This window comes from Lactuca serriola, chromosome 9 (assembly GCF_051521515.1).
Source record: "Lactuca serriola cultivar US96UC23 chromosome 9, Lser_US96UC23_V15, whole genome shotgun sequence".
Taxonomy (NCBI): Eukaryota; Viridiplantae; Streptophyta; class Magnoliopsida; order Asterales; family Asteraceae; genus Lactuca; species Lactuca serriola.
In genome coordinates, this window is record NC_136416.1 from 8,580,802 (window position 1) to 8,602,465 (window position 21,664).

At 34.2% G+C, this 21,664-nt stretch overlaps 1 protein-coding gene across 1 annotated transcript; it reads right to left on the minus strand.

The window, feature by feature from the left end:
- Positions 1-5,839: 5,839 nt before the first annotated feature.
- LOC145073622 (FCS-Like Zinc finger 8-like) lies at positions 5,840-7,732 on the minus strand. The gene is made up of 2 exons (XM_079020157.1): positions 6,637-7,732; positions 5,840-6,235 (listed from the first exon to the last, which is right to left on the minus strand). The coding sequence occupies exons 1-2, from the start codon at positions 7,392-7,394 to the stop codon at positions 6,163-6,165; spliced, it is 831 nt and encodes a 276-aa protein (XP_078876283.1). The 5' UTR covers positions 7,395-7,732; the 3' UTR covers positions 5,840-6,162.
- Between the last annotated feature and the right edge of the window lie 13,932 nt (positions 7,733-21,664).

A 21,664-nucleotide genomic window follows, 5' to 3' on the forward strand; every position in this document is an offset into this window, starting at 1 on the left:
ACACCCAAATGGGTCTAAATATCTCTTTCTCAAAGTCCCTAAGCCTTATGATAACCGGACTTCAGGTCGCAGCCCAGAATTAGGAAACGATTTGAGAAGTGGTGTTACAACTCCCCCTACTTAAATTGGATTTTGTCTTTGAAATCACTCCTTAATCCAATTGGGGACCTAACACTCAGGCCCACACCCTTAACCAAGAACAAAACACTGATCCTTTTACTGATCTATACAAGTATATCCTTTGATTGAAGAGATTGTATCTAATCTATACCAAGACCAGATCTCCATCACAAGATATCGGGTCTGCTATCTATTCTAAACATATTTGTATCATAACCTAATATAGAAAAATATCGTCCTAAAATACAAAGATAACTAAGATCATGGACTTCACGCTGAAGTTGAACACTCTTGAGCTGACGTTGATGCTAGTGCTGACGCTGGCATTGGTGGTCAACATGTAAATATGTTTTATCCAGCGTGTAAGTATGTTGGATCATAAGGTGTGACCTTATATATATATATATATATATATATATATATATATATATATATATATATATATATATATATATATATATAGGAAAAGTGAATATGTGGTTGTCATGTATGTAATATCATATCATATCATAGTATATTATAAAGGAAGCATTTTTCCTTTCAACACATTCATTTGAAGCTCCCATGACTTTTCAATTTCTTTCTAATAATAATTATAAGTTGGTTAATAAGGTTAAATAAATATCAAACCTAAAGTGTAATCATATATAAACTAAATTTCAATATTAAAATAATATCTTTATTTCTACTTATTAAGTGATTTTTTAAACTTTTAACATATTATACTTAATTTATTAGTTTTAATATATTATTGGATGTAAATCGTTATCATTTTAAAGATACAATTTTGGAACAATTTGTATATAATACTTAAATTATTAATTTGAATATAACATTATAGGGTCAACTTAAATATAAATTTTAGTTTAACTTAAACAACCCAAAGAATATTTTGTAGATAGTTAAAGTGATTAATTGTAGTGTTTTTCTAATAATGATTATAAGTTGGTTAATAAGGTTAAAAAATATCAAACCTAAAACGTAATCATAAATAGACTAAATGTCAATTTTAAAATAATATCTTTACTTTTATTTATAAAGTTATGCCTTTAACTTTTAACATATTATACTTAATTTATTAGATTTAATATGTTGTTGTATGTAACTATTATCAGTTTAAAAATACAACTTTTGAACAGTTTGAACAAAATACTTAAATTGTTATTTTAAATATAACATTAAAATGTCAACTTAAATATAAATTTCAGTTCCACTTGAAAAACCAAAAAATATTTTGTAAATAGTTAAAAGTGATAAATTGTAGTGATAAATGCAAGAACTAAATTGTAATTTCAATTTAACTACAATATTTCTTAGAGATATTTTTATAATCGTTAAACGTTTTCAAATAAGTAGCTTAAAATAACTTACAATAACAACAGTTAAAAATAACTCTATATAAATGATTATATTGTTACCTTTAAATCAAAAAACAATGTTTGATGTTTTAAATAATTATAATGATAAAAATTAATACATTAAGCAAATAAATTTTTAAAAATTAATTAACAATAACAACAACTATAAATAACATTAAACCATATATTATATTTAATTTTCTTCATGTATAACTTGTGGATATAAGTCATTCAAACGATTGAGATTATGCAGTTATAATAGATGTATATATTATCATATAATTCAAAATAATCAGTATAGTATATCAATTTAGTATACAAATTATTATATCAAATTTAACAACAACGTTATTGCTATATTAAAAAAAACATATATTTGTAAAGACTTCAACCATATAGGTGTTTTTACGTAATGCGAGGGCATTCGCCTAATTAGGTATAGAACTATCAAAATTGACTTCATTTTGATTAAAAAACACAATTTTTTTTTTCATTGTTAGCTTCTTTCTATTGCTTTTGAGCTCATATTATTTCTTATTTAATAATTTATCCCCAACATCTATGCATTTGGAATGTCTTGTTTATAGTAGACCTCTAGTAGGCTTCATAACTTTCTTTGACACCTATTAAATATGATGTATTATGGGAAGAAGTTTATTGGATTTTTAATAAATAATTTCAATCTTTCACTATAGTTTTTTATATTAAATATGAATATGAAGGCTTATAGGTAGTTGATAATGTATTCTTATACATGGTTTGTGGTGCAAAATTAAATATTTGAAACTCCATAAAAATGTGTACAAATCCTATCATCTAGTCTAATAGAGGATAAAGAAAGATGGTAGAGAGATTTGATTGCATTTAGTTAAAACTATTTACTTTTTGATGGTTCCATACCTAATATTATATACATAACAGTCACGTATTCTCTAAGCTATATATATATATATATATATATATATATATATATATATATATATATATATATGCCTTTATATACGGTTTTTAAAGGTAACTAAAATTTAAAACTATGTTATTCTTTATTTTGATATATATATATATATATATATATATATATATATATATATATATATATATATATCAAAATAAAGAATAACATAGTTTTAAATTTTAGTTACCTTTAAAAACCATATATAAAGGCACATATAAGAAGCATTTATTATAAAAACATTAACATAATTAAATGCAAAATACATTAATTACAGGGAATATTCTATATAATTGGTACATTTTATATCTTTCAATGACAAATAATCACTTTAATTAATGCATTTCACAATTTATTACGGTAATAATTTCTATAATTAATGTTTCTCATGTGTACCTACTCTTTAGGGCACATATTACAAAATCCTTATATTTATTAATCATAAAAGTAATAAAAGTTGTCCTAAAAACATAACCAATGAAAATAAAATAGCTATGATATACATGTAGATTGAAAAGATAATAGTTACAATTATTATTATTATTTTAGGGAGAATGACTTGAGAGGATAACGTACTTTAGCTTTTGGTTATATTTGGTCACTAAATTATTTTTCGTGCTTTATTAACCCTTGAACTTGTTGAAACGTGTACATTATACCATTATGACCGGTAATAGTGGGTTTTGTCGGTTTCCGGCCAAACATGAGTTTTCCGGTCATTTTCTCCGGCCAAACATGAGGTTTTTGGTCATCTTCTCCTTCCTGTCGAGTGAAACAACCAAACACCCCTGAATATTGTTGCTTCCTGCCCTCTTTCTCTCTTGTGTTTTCGTGCGAAAACAGACGAGGAAGCTGCCGGAGCATCCCCCCCCCCCCCCCACCTGCTGTTGTTGCTCGTTTTTCTTCCTTCAGACCTAATGCCGCCTCCCTCCCCTTCGCATTACACAATCGAGACAGAAGAAGAACAGTTGAGAAGCTGCTTGAGCAGCCCCCTCGCTGCAACCACCGAAGCCAGCAGCTCTACTGCCTTCATGTTTCTTTTTTTACTTTCATTATTTCTTCTTCTAGATCAAGTAGCAACAACCTGAAAATCGAGTTTAGACATGGAAGATGACCGGAAAATCGAGTTTGGCCGGAGAATATGACCGAAAAACTCATGTTTGGCCGAAAACAACGTCGGAAACCAGTAAAACCCACTATTACTGGTCATAATGGTATAATGTACACATTTCAACAAGTACAAGGGTTAATAAAGCACAAAAAATAATTTAATGATCAAATGTGACCAAAAGTTAAAGTACGTTACCCTCTCAGGTCATTATCCCATTATTTTAAGTCGTGCGAGGACTCATTTTTCAATCATCAATATTTATCCTAAGATAAATCAAGAGACAGCGAGCTCAAGCTTTTCGCCGTCTGAAGTTCTTGTGTTATAACTTATACGTAAAAAAATCTGACTTTGATATTGAAAAATAATAATAATAATAAAATAAAATAATAATAATTGACGGACTTCACCCTTGTTACAATAAGCTAAATCTAGTTTCCCTTATTTTTCTTGTAAACTTTCTTATTGATATTTTTAATTCTATATAGTCTTCAAAATGTATGATTGTTGATTGGAATGTGAATTATTGGACACCAAATCGTATAATGATATGATTCCTTAACCCAACCAACATTGTAATCAAATAATTTTCGTGACTCTAACACCTCATCTATTATTTTATTTTATTTTATTGCTTTTTAATCAGTTATTAAATATATATATATATATATATATATATATATATATATATATATATATATATATATATATATATATATATATATATATATATATATATATATATATATATATATAGTTGTGGTGGCGGTCCGAAGTGTTGTGGACTTGGAAGGTGTACGTATCTGCATATTGCATATGGGAACAAATTATTTAATTGTTGGTTTGTTGCAGCTTGAAATAATAATAATTAGTTTTCATATTTTGGTTATACATTATTTTTATTTCAGCTATTTGTTATGGATTAAATAGTTAATTTTGCATAATCATTTTCATTATAACTATATCAAAGTTGATTATTAAGTGAAGGTTGTGTTTGGCTAGTTTATAAGTAACTAAAAAATAGTTCATAGGTTAACTTTTTTTAAAACTACTCATACTAGCTTTTTTAATAAGTTTATTAAGTTTTTTTTTATCAAATATATCACTTATCACTTAAAAAAAAAAAACTCGATTCTGTATATGCATTTTTGTCTTATTTTACATATCTTAACTAATTTTATCAACATCATTTTATAGCTATATATTGAATACATATACAAATAGAGCATCAGTTACGTTATTTTGATATTCTTTTCAAACCATGTTTCGAATATTAACCTTTTTTTACCTTTCAATTGAATATTTATATACACATACTTTTTTAATGCTTACATGATCTTAGTAATATATATTATGAGTATTCACACAACTGATAAATATACAAGGTAACACAACATGAGTTATATTAGGAGAGACAAATGTTATTGTACTATTTTTCTTCATCGATTGATCTTTAGGTAATTACATGTTAATATATAACTTTTTTGATAGTTAATATTCAATGTAATGACCATCACGTATAAGAATCTTACGATATCAATCAGTTTTTTAGTCTATGATTGTCATTCACATGTAAATAGTGAATATAAATAATAAATATCTATATGTTCAAATAAATAATAAATATCTATATGAATTCAAATAAATATTCACATTCACATATAAAACTAACTAAATTCACATGTGAATTAATTCACTTGTATTTTTTTTTTTTTTACTATTTAAACATTTTGATCATACAAAAACGAATCCATTAAGATTTACAACTTAATCTACTCAAATTCATATGTGAATTATTAAAGGTTATTGCAAAAATATAATACAATGATCATGATTAATATATGTTAAAACTAGATATAATCCAGATTAATAATGTAAATATGAACAAGCCAAAACTTTATGAAATAGACAAATAGTTCATATTTACATAGTAAATTTAAACAAGCTGAATCAACTATTTTATAAATTAAATATAGTTTAGATTTTACATACGCATCCAACTTATAAATACCATTGATATTTTGCAACCCGACGTTCACCATCACATCATTGGTTCTTAGTTTTTGTTTTTTTCTTTTTAGTCGTTCAGAAAAAAGTAATATTGCAATTAAAAATCTAAAACAATTACAAGCCAAAATTCTAGACGATTGTATTGGAATTTTAATTGAAACGAACTATTATTATGCTTCTGAAAGAGAAAATTACCAATTATTGGAAAAATGGACCAATTAGACTAAAAGGCTAAGTAAAACCAAAAGTATAACAACAGTCATATACGATTTCAAGGAAAGCCATATAAAATTATAAAGTATAAACATCATTTGGACATCTCTTTGATTTATTAAAAAAAAATTTCTACATTATATAAAATTATCTCTTATCTCCCTAAAGAGAAGAGGATACTAAAATTGGTAAAAAGAAAAAAAACAATTTTAAAATAAAAATAACAAAAGAAAAACCAAAATTTCACCACCTACTTCTAAACACATCTTACAAACAAACAAAAACCCATACGTTTATTTAACATTGGACCACAATACCCCTCTCTCACTCATCACGGTCAAAGTTGTGAAGAAGTGAAGAATGGAATTTGGGGACACCATAATGGTAATTTGACATAACTGCTATGAGTTCATTAATCCGTCCAAAACCATTTCTTGGCATCTGCATTCTTCACTGCAAAAAGCTTTCTCACCCCTGTTTAACACACACAATAATTCACATACTTCAGTACCCATGATCAAAGATTCACCAATAACTCTTTAGGAAAATATATTCTTAAAATGTATGAGAATTTCATTTAAAAAGTCACTACATGATATCGAATAATAAAAATTAGATACTAAGAATAAAATACAAGAGCATAAATCATAATAACAATTTAACTATGCAATTGACCCATAAAGATTATTATCGCCACTATTATTTGACTTAATAGTCTGATTATCGTATCAATCATGTTCACTTTCGCAATCCAAGTCCAAACACCAACTAAATTTGGAATAATCACAACTGATTGCGATGAATCAAAATAAAGATATCTCAAAAAGATTTGATTTTGTTAATTACAAGTAGAATTCAAAGTTGGCGGTATTAACCTGTACATGAAAATGTCACTGCCTTCTTCAAGATTTTTCTTGCATGTGTTACAGAAGCTTACAAAACTCTCCAATGGCACTTCTGATCCGACCCGAATACCGCAGCAGCTCTCCACAACACAATTATCATAAATATGGGTCGTTTTCGGGTTAGGCCCATGTGAGATCACTCGAGTATACTCCTCTGAGAGCTCCATCTCACTCAAAGACAAAGGACCTGTAAAAAATCTCGGCGATCCGAATCCATTTGGAGTTGGACCGGCTGAAAATTGAGAATTTCGGGTCTTGATCCCAAAATCACCGGGTGATTGGGGTGACCCGTTTGGAAATGGTTCTGGGATTTTAATTTTTAACTTTGATCCAAGCAGAACTTTTCGGCTAGTGGTACCAGGTTTACAAATATTGTCATTAGAGTTTTCTTGAATGAGAACAAGAGCAAGAGCAATTCCTTCAGAACCAACTTTCTCAGATGGGTGTTTTTTTTCAACGACCTTTGTGGCTTTTTCTGGGTTTTTACTGAACCCAAATGGGTTGCCGGGAAAATTGATTAACTGTTTGTTGGTGTCAAGAATGGAGGTCGGTGAAAGATTTTTAGGCAAGAATCCACCATTGAAGAACCTTGGAGAACCAAGAAAAGATGAAATAGATCGGGTCGGGTTCTGTGGAGTAGGGGGTGAAAGAGACGAAGCTTGGTGATCCGCCATGATCGGTGATTGTTTTGTTACAGCTCTGGATCTGTTCCTCAGCATCAGTAACATGGAAACTAAAATCTCCTAACAGAATAAAGAGAAAAACAAAATGAAGAAAGAGATTGACAGATTACAAAGTGTTAGTGGAATCAAAAAACCCTCAAGAATTTGCTGTCCAAAAGGAGAATGAGAAATCAAGAAAAACAAGAAGTGATTCGAATCAACACCCAGGTGTTGGTGACAAAATTGAGATTAGATTTTCTGAGATTCAATCTCCCCATTTAATCTCTACTCTTCGAAAATGGCGACACAATTAGCATCCGAGAGAGAGAGAGAGAGAGAGAGAGAGAGGGGTTTTCCTTTGGTTGTCATGGATTGGGGATTTTCAAGAGAAGATAAGGAGAGAGAAAGAAAAAAAGAGAAAGAGAGTGTCGTTTTGAAATTGATATTCTATAAAATAATATATAAATAAGATAATCAATGATAACAAATCAAAAATAAAGGTAACCGTAATTTTGGTCATTCGTAAAAGGGAAAATTTGATTTTAATATAAAAAATAAAAAGAAGATTAAAAAAAAAAAAAAAAAAGCTTTTTAATCTAAATCCGTCGTCCTGTCCACCCCATCAAAGGTTTGTGCCATTTATTCCCTCATTCTTGGTCCTAATCCGGTTTTTGGCTACCGGTTATTCTTTTTTCAAATATCACTCTGGTAAAGTTTTCATCAACGCCACTTACTACTACTAGATCCCGTATTTTAAGCTCGTTTTTGTTGACATCTACTCTTAATACCATCTTGACTGCTCGTGCTCATTTATCTAATTATGTTCCCGATTACCAATACAGTGGGTTCTTGGTGTCATAAATGATGAATCTAGACCAAAAAAATCACGTGTTTCCTAAATTAAGTAAAGCCAATAAAAAAAAAATTCAACAACACTTGTCTGGGGTCGGGTTAGATCGTGTACCTTAAAAAACTAAAAAACTAGACGAATCAGTTCAACTTGTTAACAACGATCAGACACCACCGATTAAAAATTTTAACAAAACGATTGAAATATAAATGAAAAAAGCAGTATTTTTTTAATGAAAAACTAGTTAATTATTGGTTCATTGATAAAACGGTCAATGGAGACTAAGGCCCCGTTTGATATGCATCTTTCCAAGTCCAAACAGATATTTCTGGCTGAATGGACCGAAAAATTGTTTGATTTGCACAAGAAATAAGGTTTTTCCCGGTAAGATATGTCTTTTCCAGAAAACTCCAAAATCATATATTTCTGGCTGAATGGGTTGGAAAAACAATTATGCCCCAAACCACATCTCATTATTTCTTTCTTGGATTATTAATTTTTTTTAAAATAAATTTTAAAAAAAAAAAGACAAAACTTCAAAAATGGTCCCTGTGGTTTTCGAAAATATCAAGTTTAATCCCTAAGTTCAAAAAACCTCACAGATGGTCCCTGTGGTTTCAAAACTTTTAACGTTTGGTCCTTCCGGCTAACTCCGTTACCATTTAGCCATTAAGTAAGGGATATTTTTGTCATTTCACAGCCTAGGGACTATTTATGAGGTTTTGTATTACTTTTTTTTTAAATAAATAAATAAATAAAATTTAAGATGCAAGGGTCCCACCTCTCTCTCTCTCTCTCTCTCCTGTAAGCTGTATAAAATTCTTTCTCGTCACTGGCTCCCCTGTAAGTTGTATTAGATTCCATGTCTCATTCATCATTTGATTCCATATCTTCATGAATTTGTTTTGAATCTGAATTTGTTTTGAATCGCCTTTGTATACCTTCGACTCGGGCGTGGGTAAAACCACTCTGATCGCTAGGGTTTTGGAGAATCTCAGAACTTCCTACCCCAATTTGAAAATACAAAGGTTTTTCACTCGTAATGCCCTATCATTCCATACTCTTCCATCGATCAGATATTTGATTTTCGCCTTCGTCACCACCAAATTCTACCACCGGTTCCTCTGGTAAACACTCTGATCCCCATCTCATCCTTCTCTTCCTCCCTCATCATTAGGAGTGAGCATTTGGACCGAACCGGACCGGACCGGCTCTTGGACCGGACCGGTTATGGATAATATTGTGGACCGTGGACCGGACCGGATGAATCGTGTCCGTGTCCGAGTCCGGTCCAGGTCCGGGTTTTCCGGTTCTTGGACCCGTTTGGGCCGGTACAACTTTAATTGCATAGAGTACAAGTCGTTAAAATATGTTTTTGGGTTTGATAGAACTCATTAAAACGAATATGTTATTGGGTTTGATACGATATAACTTGTAAAAATGATTACGTTTCCATTTCATGCATAGAGTACAACTTGTTAGAATATGTTTTTGGGTTTGATAGAACTCGTTAAAACGAATATGTTATTGGGTTTGATACGATATAACTTGTAAAAATGATTACGTTTCCGTTTCATGCATAACTAATCTACCTTGATGTTCGAATATTATAACTTGCAAAATTAATTTTCCAAATAAAAACAACTAACATATAAATTAAGTTCACCATGATCCCTTTCATATGATTTATCTTTCAAAGATACATAAAATTCATAATTATAGTCTAAAATAATAGTTAAAAAGTTGAAATATTTCAATCTTGATAACTTAACTTTGAAGGATTGTAACTCGCTGAATATAATACCAAAATCAACAAAATTATAGTCTAAATTCATCTACAAATTGTAAACTAAATGTTGGAAAAAAGCGCAGGTCAATCCGACTTAAAACGAATGAGTTATGATTGTTTAAAAAGTTTCACAGATTACAAAATTTTAAAAATCTTGCTGAAAAACTAAAATTTTTTAGTTTTGATAGTTCAACTTTGAAAGACTGCAACTCATTGAATATAATACCAAAATCAACAAAATTATAGTCTAAATTCATCTACAAACTGTAAATTAAACTTTGAAAAAAACTGTGTGTCAATCCGACTTAAAATGAATGAGTTATGGTTGTTTAAAAATTTTCATAGATTACAAAGTTTTAAAAATGTTGCTGAAAAGCTGAAATTTTTCAGCTTTGATAGCTCAACTTTGAAAGACTGTAACTCATTGAATATAATACCAAAATCAACAAAATTATAGTCTAAATTCATCTACAAATTGTAAATTAAACATTGGAAAAAACCGCGTGTCAATCCGACTTAAAACGAATGTGTTATGGTTGTTTAAAAAAATTCACAAATTACAAATTTTTTTAAACCGGGTCCAACCGGTTCTAAACCCGGTAAAAACCGGACCGGACCGGGATGGATTCCTAGAACCGAGAACCGGCCCGGGAGTCCAAAAAAACGGTCCGGTCCGGTCCGGTTCACCGGTGCGGTTCGGTCCACCGGTCCAAATGCTCACCCCTACTCATCATAGCCTGAAGGTGGATCTTTAGTCTTAGACAATTTCCTTCCTTCTTTCGTCAACATTTCAAATCCAGATCGAGCATCATAAAAAGGGTAGGACCTCACATTCTGATTTTAATGGATTTCCATTCCATTAACTTCTTATATGCCCTTTCTTTAGGTTCAGTGATGAGGGAAACAAATGGTGGTGGAGAGCGCTCAGCAACAGCAGCTCCTGCTAATGGTGGAGTTACAAATCACGAAAATGCCCTTAGGCAAAGCAGGGGATCGGAGGTGCTGGTAGTCCCCATTAGGATTTTAGTGCTGCCTTTTGAAGCTTCCCGAAGCTCTATGGGTGTGCTATTTCCAGTGGTCACTGAAGAAGGAGCTTTTTTGTGCAGCTCATTCCCGAAGTTAGGCTTGGACTTTTCTGAAAATTTCCACAATTTCACTTTCCCTTGGTCCATGAGTTGCAGTGGAATGGAATTTGGGGGAAGGAGATGAAGATTTGGAAAGGAATGAGGGTCCGTTTTTTGAAGTGAATGGTTCAAAATCTTTGAATCCATCGATTCCATCTCGGTCTTTAGTATTCCTATTCTTGTTTCTTGAATACCCTTGTCGATTTTGTCTTGAAAAGTATGGCTTTCTTCTTGAACATCGATTTTGTGTTCAGAAAGTACTACTTTGACATCAAGAAGCTTACCATAGACGCCATGAGATACGAAATGAGACGCCGACAACATTTGGTTGAGTAAAGAGGTTTTTGGGGATGTAGGTTGGTACGTTGTGGTGGTTCTCGATTAGCTTTGTTGGTGCTGGACGGAGAGGGACGGATTCAATTGGTTGTGGCGGTGATCAAATGGGAGGCGGCGACATTTCGAGACTTATACCTATGAGAGAGAGAGAGAGAGAGACAGAGAGAGAGAGGGGTGGGACCCTTTATTAAATCAATTATATTTTTTTTAAATAACAAAAAACTTCATAAATGGTCCCTCTTTTGTGAAATGATGGAAATACCTTTCACTTAACGTCCAAAAGCTAACGGAGTTAGCAAAAAGGACCATTTGTTAAAAGTTTTGAAACCACAGGGACCATCTGTGAGGTTTTTTGAACTTAGGGACTAAACTTGATATTTTTGGACCATTTTTGAAGTTTTGTCCTTAAAAATATTGATTTGTTACTTTTTTTAATGTATTATTTTATATTAATAAGACAAAATTGCACAAATGGTCTCTGTGGTTAGCTGAAAATTGTCACTTTGGTCCAAAAAAGTTTGGACTATCACCAGAGGTCCAAACTTTTCATTTTGTTGCGAGTTTGGTCCAGTTTTCTTTAAACTTTTTCATAACGAGTATTTTGCCATTATTATTATTTTTTTCTTTTTTTAGTTTTTTTCTTATTTAAATACTTTTTTTATTAAAAGAAAATTTGCATTTTCTATTTATTTTTATAATTTTTTTATAAAAAAAATAAAAATGAAATCTCTCTCTCTCTCTCTCTCTCTCTCTCTCTCTCTCCTTTGGACAAGGAAATCCACCCAGACACCTCCTCCGATCTGCCTTGCTCCCTATTGTCTTGTGATAAACCTCCACCCCAACGCTCTCACCACCGCCTATCGCCTTCCTCCGGTCATAGAATTATGCCACCGGAAAACCACCAGGGACCACTGGAACATCGCCACTGTCATCACCTATTTACCCTCCTACCATCGTCGATCAACCCACCAACCCCAACCCTTTCCCTCCTCCTTCCCTCTGGTCAAACCCGTCGAAACTGGAAGACGAAATCAGCGGAGCTGCCATCTCCACCCACCGCCACTGTCTTCACCTTCTTGTTTCGCCACTGTTGATGAAAGTCTGACCACCACTTTATACCCCCTCCTCTCGACTGAAAATCACCACCAAACACCACTCCCATTCGATTTCTCCACTGATTTTGACCAGAACCCAACCAAAACCAAGGCCGAAGGCTGCCGGAGCAACCTCCGACCACCATAGCAGGTAGCCGCTGATGTGGGACACCGCCGCCAATAGCTGATGTTTCCGCCGACGCTCTCCAACCAGTCTCGTCACTTGGAAACTCTAACCCCATTTTTCTTAGCCATCGGCCTTGGTCGCAGATCTGGAACATAAATATTGCCAGTGATATCTCCAACAACGATTATAACAATGACGCTAAGGCTCAGATCTGGAAAGACGAGTCAAAAAAGCGGCGGTCGTTTGGGAGGGAGGTTTCAGATATGAATAACCACCGGAGATGTCCATCTCTGGTTCGATCTGTTGAAGCTCAGTCGGATGAAGACGAAGGGCGACGCCATTTTTTCCAGAGAGGCGAAGGAAACAACGTTGGGTGCAAAACGAAGGACTACGACGGTGTTTCAAGGGGTTGGTTTACATATATCCGTTTAAAGGGTTTTCCTATCGGAGGTTGGTGGTGGCAGAGACGATGGGGGGATGAAGGCGGTGGTGGATCGACTAACGATAGTGGTGTCGGAGATGCTCTTTTATAGAGGAAGAGAAATTGAGTGTTTTGTGTTAAACGAGAAAGAGGAGGCAGAGTAGTATTGTTTTTGTTTCTTATTTTCTTTTTAATTATTGTAATAAAAGAAAAATGAAAAAACAAATTGACAAGGGCAAATATGTCATTTTAAAAAGATTCAAAATAGATTAGACCAAACTCGCAACAAAATCAAAGTTTTGGACCACTGGTGCTAGTCCAAACTTTTTTGGACCAAAATGACAATTTTCGATATACCACAGGGACCATTTGTGTAGTTTAGTCTATTAATAAGTATTATTCTAATATATAATATTTATGCATTAATAAATATTATTTTATTGGATTCTTAAGTTCTCTTAAATAATTCTTTTTTTTTTTAATTTCATTTTTATGGATTAATTATTTTTATTTGATTATTATATATTTAAAAATATTATTTATGTTATATAATATTTATATTTTAATAAATGTTACTTTATTGGACTATTAATTTCTTTTAGTTAATTTTTTTTAATTTATTTTTATTGGATTAATTCTTTTTTAGAAAACACCACCACCATCCTAATTTATTTTAAAAAATTTCATCCATCACACCACTATCGGACATAAACCATGTCATTTTTTATCATTCAACACAGTCAATCAGATGTACAATCAAACAACATGGTTTTTTTCTCAGTCAGAAAACTTTCCCAGATAGAACTTTACCAGACAACATTTTCTCAGACAGAAACTATCAAATGGGACCTAATAGTCTTTAGCATGTGGGCTTCTTTTTATTACAACAATTTATTTATTTATTGATATTTTGAGAGTGTCGATTAAAAGTGGTTAATTTTTTGTTATCAATTCCATAATTTAAAATAACAAATTGATCCTAATTACTTATTTTAAAATGATTTTTAAGACATTTTTTTAAAAAACAAACTCAATGTAGGTCCTTTATTTTTTCTATGGTGGTTCGTAATTTTTCTACTATATATATTGTAAATGAAATTAAAAATTTAGATATGTCCTAGGACCTACCTTGGGCCATACTAGATACGCCCCTGGTGTCATTGTTGTCCTAAAATAGGGGCGGCGTTTAAGGCATCATGTTTCCATTTTCACCATCGACCTGGATATCTCATGCGACTCATGATTCTTGTAACATCCTGATTTTACCACAAAAATTTTCATTTTTAATTATATAAAAATCTCAATTATCATAAAACCAATTCAATATGTAACATATTGATTCCTATCATTTATTATTTCATGGTTGTGAGTCGGAAGTCGATTGTGTAAAGCCTCTGGAACTTAAGGATGTAAAGTTTAGTCTGTAACATCCAATTTTCACGACCATAAAATTTCATTTTTATTTTAAGTAAAACTTCACAATTATGGAACCATTTTAAGAAAACCATTTATTTCCAATTACAATTATTAAAATCAGAGTATTATAATGAACGTAAAATCCTCAATGTTGATGATGAGTGTGTACAGTCTCGTCTTCACCTTCCCATAATCATCGATGATACCTGGAACAATAAACAACTAGATACGCATAAAGCCTAGTGAGTTTCCCCCAAAATTCCCCATATGATAAACATACAAGCATGCATAACAGCCCACAAGCTCCCGGTTGGAATACCCAGGCCCAAGCAGTCATCAGACTAGAATGTCAACATGCAACAGGTTTAATCAGTCATTGGGCTGAAATACCTAGGGTTTGTTGGCCTACCGCCTCAACCCAACGGCTCTTCTTGAGCCTTCGTGCATACGGCTTACATTCGGCCCGCACCGGGTATCTTGGCCTAAAACATAAAGCAAGACCACCTCAACCCACTACTACCATATATCGACATATAAACAAATAAAGATCAAGTATGCACATAAGACAAGAAAACAACAGTCATACAGCTCACTATCGCCTACTAGTCCTCACACAACACAATGTCCTGCTACCAGTTAACCTCCATGAAATGCATAACCATAAGTAACTAGAGGTGGGATAGCCACCCGAACAGATGATCCTGATGGGTTTTAGCCATAAGAACTTTCCTATGTGCGCATGCAAAACCCTAATGCTTGGATCTAGGCTTTCTAATTAAACATGTTTTGAATCCAAGACTTCTAATGACTAATTAGGTTAAATAACAACATTGAAACAGATCTAGAACCATACCTTTGAATTCCTTGTTAATCTTGTAGTCTTGGAGCTTTTAGAGTCACAAATGTCACTCCTCTAATGGCTTACAAACACCAATGGCAAGGAAGATGATTTAGGAGAGAGGAGAGGGAAGGAAATCGACCAGGGTTCTCTTACTTTAGGTGAGATGATGATTTGCCTTGGCTATGGGGTCTATTTATAATTGTAGACTCCTTAAGGGTTACAACCTAAACCCTAATTGGATAATCTTCTCTTAAGGCTATCCAAATCCATTCCATAGATAACTCTTGGACGATTTTGAAGCTATCCTAGCTTCTAGAATCCGTCCACTATATATCTATATGGATTTATAGTCTAAAGCTTAACTATCAAACAATTGACAGTTTATACCCCTTTATTTAATTAATCTCTTTAAGTCACCAAATTAATTCCAATTAATTCTATGACTTATATTAATATTATTCTCATAATATATTAATAATATTTACTCTCTCTTAATAAATCATCCTATCAAGTTGCTATGGTGAAGGCAACCCAAAAGGACCATGCACAACCGGGTCAAATACTTGCCTAATATAGTTGCAACCTTAGACACTATTCCAACAGATCCTACTCTAAAGCCACAACCAAACAAGGAACATGCAAGAAAGCTTAAATAAAGAATTCTTAGGCTATCCTCAATAACTACATACAGTCCCTACGGCATCCCTCTACTATACAATAACAAAAACTAGTGGGACAACATTGGTGTCATCGACCCACTGTATAATGAGGCAAAACTCACCTGAATCAAAGAACTATGAAACACTGCGATACAATCCCATTTCAGCAATGCGTGCACCCGCGAATCCACTAACACCAGAACCAGATAGAATCTTAATCAATAGTCCAAAATCCTCAAGTTTAACCCAAAATCAAATTTGGTCAAGAAGTCAACGGTCAACGAAAGTCAACGGTCAACAGAACCTCATGACGTGACCATCTATGGCTCACGTCCTGAGCCACTACAGGACAAAATAATCGGGACTTAAAATCCTCATGATGTGACAGACATATCCTTACGTCGTAAGATTAGTCTGAATGCCATTTTGATCCAAAAACTTCTTAATCCATTAAGTCACTAATCCATCTTTTCCAAGAGGCTTCTTAACACTACTAGGATAATAAAAATCGATGCTTTAAGGTCTTGTATGTCCAATACATGATTTGAGCTCAAACTAGGTCATTTATGAAGGAAAAGGAGATAAATTCTTATGCATGAACTCAAACATCCCCCAAAACTTAGATCCATAACATACAAGCACCAAAGGACCCTAAGGACCCATAAAGTTCCCAACTTTATTGAGTCTCAACACTCTAACTCTTAAATTCATGGATGAATATGCATAAAACCTTAGATCTAACAACAAGGAAACATAAAGCTTGGATCTTGGGCTACTCACAATGGTCCAGAGGTGTTGCTAGAGGTTGAAAATGGAACTTTCAAGCTGAATCTATACTCCAGTGGTGATATCTTCTTCTTCAAGCCACCAAAGGTCCATAAAAATTTCAAGAATCACAAGTAGAGGCTAGGGTTAGGGTTTTACTGAGCTTAGGGACGAAGGAGGCTGTTTTGGAACCCTAAAATGAAGTTTATGGGGTTTGAATACAAAGGAAACCCTAAAAGATCATGGGCTTGGGGTGCAACGCTTCTCACGTCGTGATCCCCTAATTCTCACATCGTAAGCTAAGTATAATTAATATTTCATTTAATTGCTACTCATATTGTGACCAGTCTATGATTACGTCGTGAGCCTTTGTTTTACCCAAAGACCAAGCCTTTGACTCCTCGAAGCCCTACATCGATCCGATATGGAAACTGTAACGCCCCATTTTCTGGTATGTAATTTAAATAAAGTATTTTCCTTTCTTAAGAGGTACTCGACGAGTCAGTAGCCCAACTCGTCGAGTAGAGACAGGAATTTCACACTTCTTTAGTAGGCGACTCGACGAGTCTGTATCCCGAACTCGGCGAGTCCGCTAGTCTGGATGAAACCCTAAATCCCAGGGTTTGTACCCTATTTAAACATCATTATGGCCTCCCACCCCAGCCTCCAACACCTTTATAGCATTTCTCTTTAAAACCCTAGTCCCAATTGTTGAGCTTGAGTGTTTTGTGATAGATTGGGAGTTGTAGAAGAGAAAGAAGGAAAAGAAGATCAATAGAAGAGAAAGGAGATCCATAATCTAGCTTCCATCTGCTTCATATTCTGGTAATAAAGTTAAAGCCTTGCTTATTCTTCCATTAAACCCTCTTTTATTCTTGTTTATGTCTCTTTTGGAGCTTTATATGATTCAAACTCGAGATTTGAGCTCTCCTTAGGATGGAGACCATAGATCTGGATGTTATTGAGCTCTAGGAACTCAATATAACTACCTATATGCAAATATAGCCTTGTTCCAAACCCTAAGTGCTTAGTGTTGGAAGATTTTGGTGTCTTAGCCCCATTCTCGTGTGCATGCACGTAAAATTGGAAACTTTAGGTGCAAAACCGGCCTTAGAAACTCATATCTATGAATTGGATGCACTGAGACCGACTAGAATTGACTGTATATAAGTGGCATGTAGGAGACTCGGTGAGTCCACGCCGTGACTCGGCAAGTCCAAGGCAATCTTCTTGCCTCAAGAACAGACTCGATGAGTTGTTCATACAACTCGGCGAGTCACAGTCTGGGCGTGTTCATATGATGAAGAAGAACTTGACGAGTTGTTCTCGGCAAGTCGGATGAAGTTAGATTCGACATTAATTCGGAAAAAGAACCCGTCGAGTTGTTGCCAAACTCGACGAGTTGAAGCAAGTAGATGATTAGAAAAGGTGTTAGGGACTCGGCTAGTTGGCGGCCCAACTCGGTGAGTCCGGTCAACTGAAAGTGACTTTGACCATGTCACACCCCCGAACCAGACGGCGGAAACGTCCGGGGGCTGTCGTGACTCAATTGAATACCATGACATTGAATATATATGAAACATAACAACATTCGTCACCATTCATCAACATAGTACAACCAGTAGTGTTTACATATCGTACATTGTTTAAACATTACATTTCCCAAAAATTAATTTGTTCAATTCATACAAAAGTAACTGCAACCGTCACTGAATATGATTTCCCTTGATTCACTGGTTCCCTGAGAATACAAGTATTTTGAAAAACGTCAACATATGAAATGTTGGTGAGTTCATAAGTAGTGTTTGAAATCGAATGTTTGTATTGTTTGAAGAACCACCAGAAAATCCGATATTTTCTGAAAAGATAAGCTTTTGAAAACATTTGTGAAGATCCATAGGTATGCTTGTTTGTTTCTATACTTGTAAAAAAATGTTCATTGAAAATGTATGCAATTCAAATTTGTAAGTATTGAAAACCCTAGGAAAACCCGATGTTCTCCTAGTTCCTTGAATTACGTGATGTTACATTGAAACCATTGCATAGCGTATAGTGTCAGTCCCAGGCGACGTTGGAAGGTTCTCGAGCAGGATTATTTACTACAAACCCGCGTTACACAAACGCTCCGTTTATAGATATACTAACGAACCCGAAGGCGTCGTCAGTACTAATCGCGTTATCCAATCGCCCGGACAAGGTGTAGTCCCACATCCGAAGAGAAAGAGGTCACGAAGACCCCGGTGACTCCATTAACCGGTTGGGGAAAATATGCGTGCGAGGGGTCCCCGAACCGCCTCGTAAAATATGCAGACTCTTCTAGCAATACCAAGGACCCTTGGGGACCAGTGGTACAAGCCATTGAAAGTCACTCTACGTTGTGCCAAGTCGGTGAAACTCAACACTTCGTAGAAAAATATGTGTCTTCGGGCCTTAAGATCAGGTCATTGGGCTAGCTAGGCCCAACAAGCAAGATTTTACACTTTTGGGGCCCGAAGATGGTGCGTAGACGTCTGTGCACACTCGTATGTATATGTATTACCAAACGTTATTTGTATGAATCGTAGTATCGAAGAGTTAGTAGTTGTAGATTTCCATTGGCTCGAGACCGAGCCAATTCGTTTAACAACGACTTTTGGTATTGTAATGAGTTGTATTTCGTCGATAGTCGCGGTGTCATTATTTGATCAAATTGTACATATTGAATTAGCCTTGAAATATTTCTGTTTTCAGCCCCTCATTATTTGTAAAATTTACATTTTCAACCCTTTTTATGTAATATTTCCCGGTTTGGTCCTTAAACTATTTTTCTTGACATTTTAACACCAAAAATTATTGAAATTAATATTTTCCAGCATATTTTTCATAGAAAACAGTTTAAGTCCCTGAAAATGCAGTTTTTCTCAGTTTTAGCCCTTCTTTTCGCAATTTTGACAATTTTGGCCCAAATTGGAAAATTTTTGCAACTTTGGTCCTTTTTAAATTTAAAAAGCATTTTAAACCTTTGAAAAGGATTTGGGACACTTATAGTCCACTGTTTTACAGAAATTCACAGTTTTGGCCCTCCAAAACAGAAAAATTCGCATATTGGGCCTCCTTGGGCCGAAATTTTCATTTTTAGCCCAATAAGCTTGAAATTTATGTTTTTAATCCTCTAATTGAATATAATTCCAGAAATAGTTTTATGGAAACTGTTTTGGCACATTTCATCCATCAGAATCTGTGAAATGTCAATTTGGGCCCTTAATTTTGTATTTTTCACATTTTTGGCCCAAAATGTGTGTTTTTAGCTTAAAGAAAATTTTTGCTAACCACTTAGCTATTTTTCTTGTATCACTTTATATGTAGAAATATATTTGAAGCTAGAATCATAAAACATAAGTTATATCTCGGTTTTGAGGGGTTTAATGGCTAGATCCAACATTAAAACACATAAAAGCATACATATAAGCATGGAAATCATACAAGGCATACAAAACACATATAGATCTACACTTTCACTTGTATTCCCCCCCCCCCACAAAACTCATAAAAACAGAAAATAGGGGGTATGAAGCTCACCTTGGGGGGTAGTTTCGGTTCTTGAAGAAAGATTGGAAGAAATGAAGTGATTTTTGGCCTTTGCACTCCTTGATGAACTTTTCGAGATTATGGGGGTTTCTAGAGTGCAAGATCATGATTTTTGCATGGATTAGGAAGAGATGTTTGATAAATAAGGAATACAAGTTATAGATCCAAGCAAAACCTTACCTTAGATGATGATTTTTGTGGAAGAACCTTCTTGAATGCTTCCTAATTTTCGAGATTTTGGATGGAGGGGAAGAGTTGTTCTTGAGTGATCTAGAGAGGATTTGAGAGATTTTTGAGTGTGTGTGTGGGTGTATGGCCGAGAGTGAGAGAGAGGAGAGAAGTGAGGTGATTTTGAAGTGATGCTTGCATGGGAAAAGGGAATATCTTGCATGGAGATCCTATGGACAATAGTGAGGTGGCATGTGAAAGTCAAACCTTTCTCTTGGGCTTGATTTGGGCCGAAAATGTTGGAGGGAAAAGAGAATGTTTGGGCTTTAAATACTTAAGCCCAATTTTCATGGTTAAGTTGAGTGATTTGTGGTCCAAATAAATTTAAAGGTGATTTTTATGACTAGTTAGGGTCAAATTAGGTTAATTATGGATCAAAGCTTGTGATTTATTTCATTCTAGGCCCAATATGACCCAAGATATTGAAATAAATAAGTGTGGGTCCAATTAGAGCCCAATTAGGGTTCTAAGCCCATGATAGTCTAATTGGAAGCTTATTGGTCCATTGGGATCCAATAAGGAAGTTCTAGTCTAAAATAGACTTAACAAGAACTTCTAGGGTCTCCAATTGTTTGATGACTATTTGTGGTATTTGCATGATGTATTTGATTGAAGTTTTTGATTCACATTAACTTGAATATATAGATTACATGGCTCAAAATTTACAGTTGTGACAGACCAGGGGTAAATTAGTGTCTATGGAATTTGTAGCCGGGGAGTTCCGGAGCAGCAGTCAGCCAGTTTCAGATTTAGCATCTCAGCAGCCAGCATTACAAGGTGAGTTCTCTTCCAGTAGGAATGGGTCTACGGCCACAATGCCGACCCGTTTAGATAGCAGTAGTATGTATGCTTGATGTCTTCGTGACTCATGCATGTTTTGTGTAGTATGTCGGGCAAGCCCGATACAGTATGCGATTATGCTATATGTTCATGATATGTTATACCTAAGTTATTCCAGACTTTGTTCTGATGTCGGGTGGGGCCCAAGTTATTTCGGACTTCGGTCTGATGTCGGGCGGGGCTCGATGCAGTGGGCGGGGCCCAAGTTATTCTGGAATTCGGTCCAATGTCGGGCGGGGCCCAAGTTATTCCAAACTACGGTCTAATGTTGGGCGAGGC

Bases quoted from the DNA above. Each gene is read 5' to 3' on its own strand.
- LOC145073622 (XM_079020157.1), bottom strand. From the start codon at position 7,394: ATGTTACTGATGCTGAGGAACAGATCCAGAGCTGTAACAAAACAATCA. The intron at 6,236-6,636 runs GTTAATACCGCC...TGTGTTAAACAG, and splicing joins AGTGACATTTTCATGTACAG to GGGTGAGAAAGCTTTTTGCA.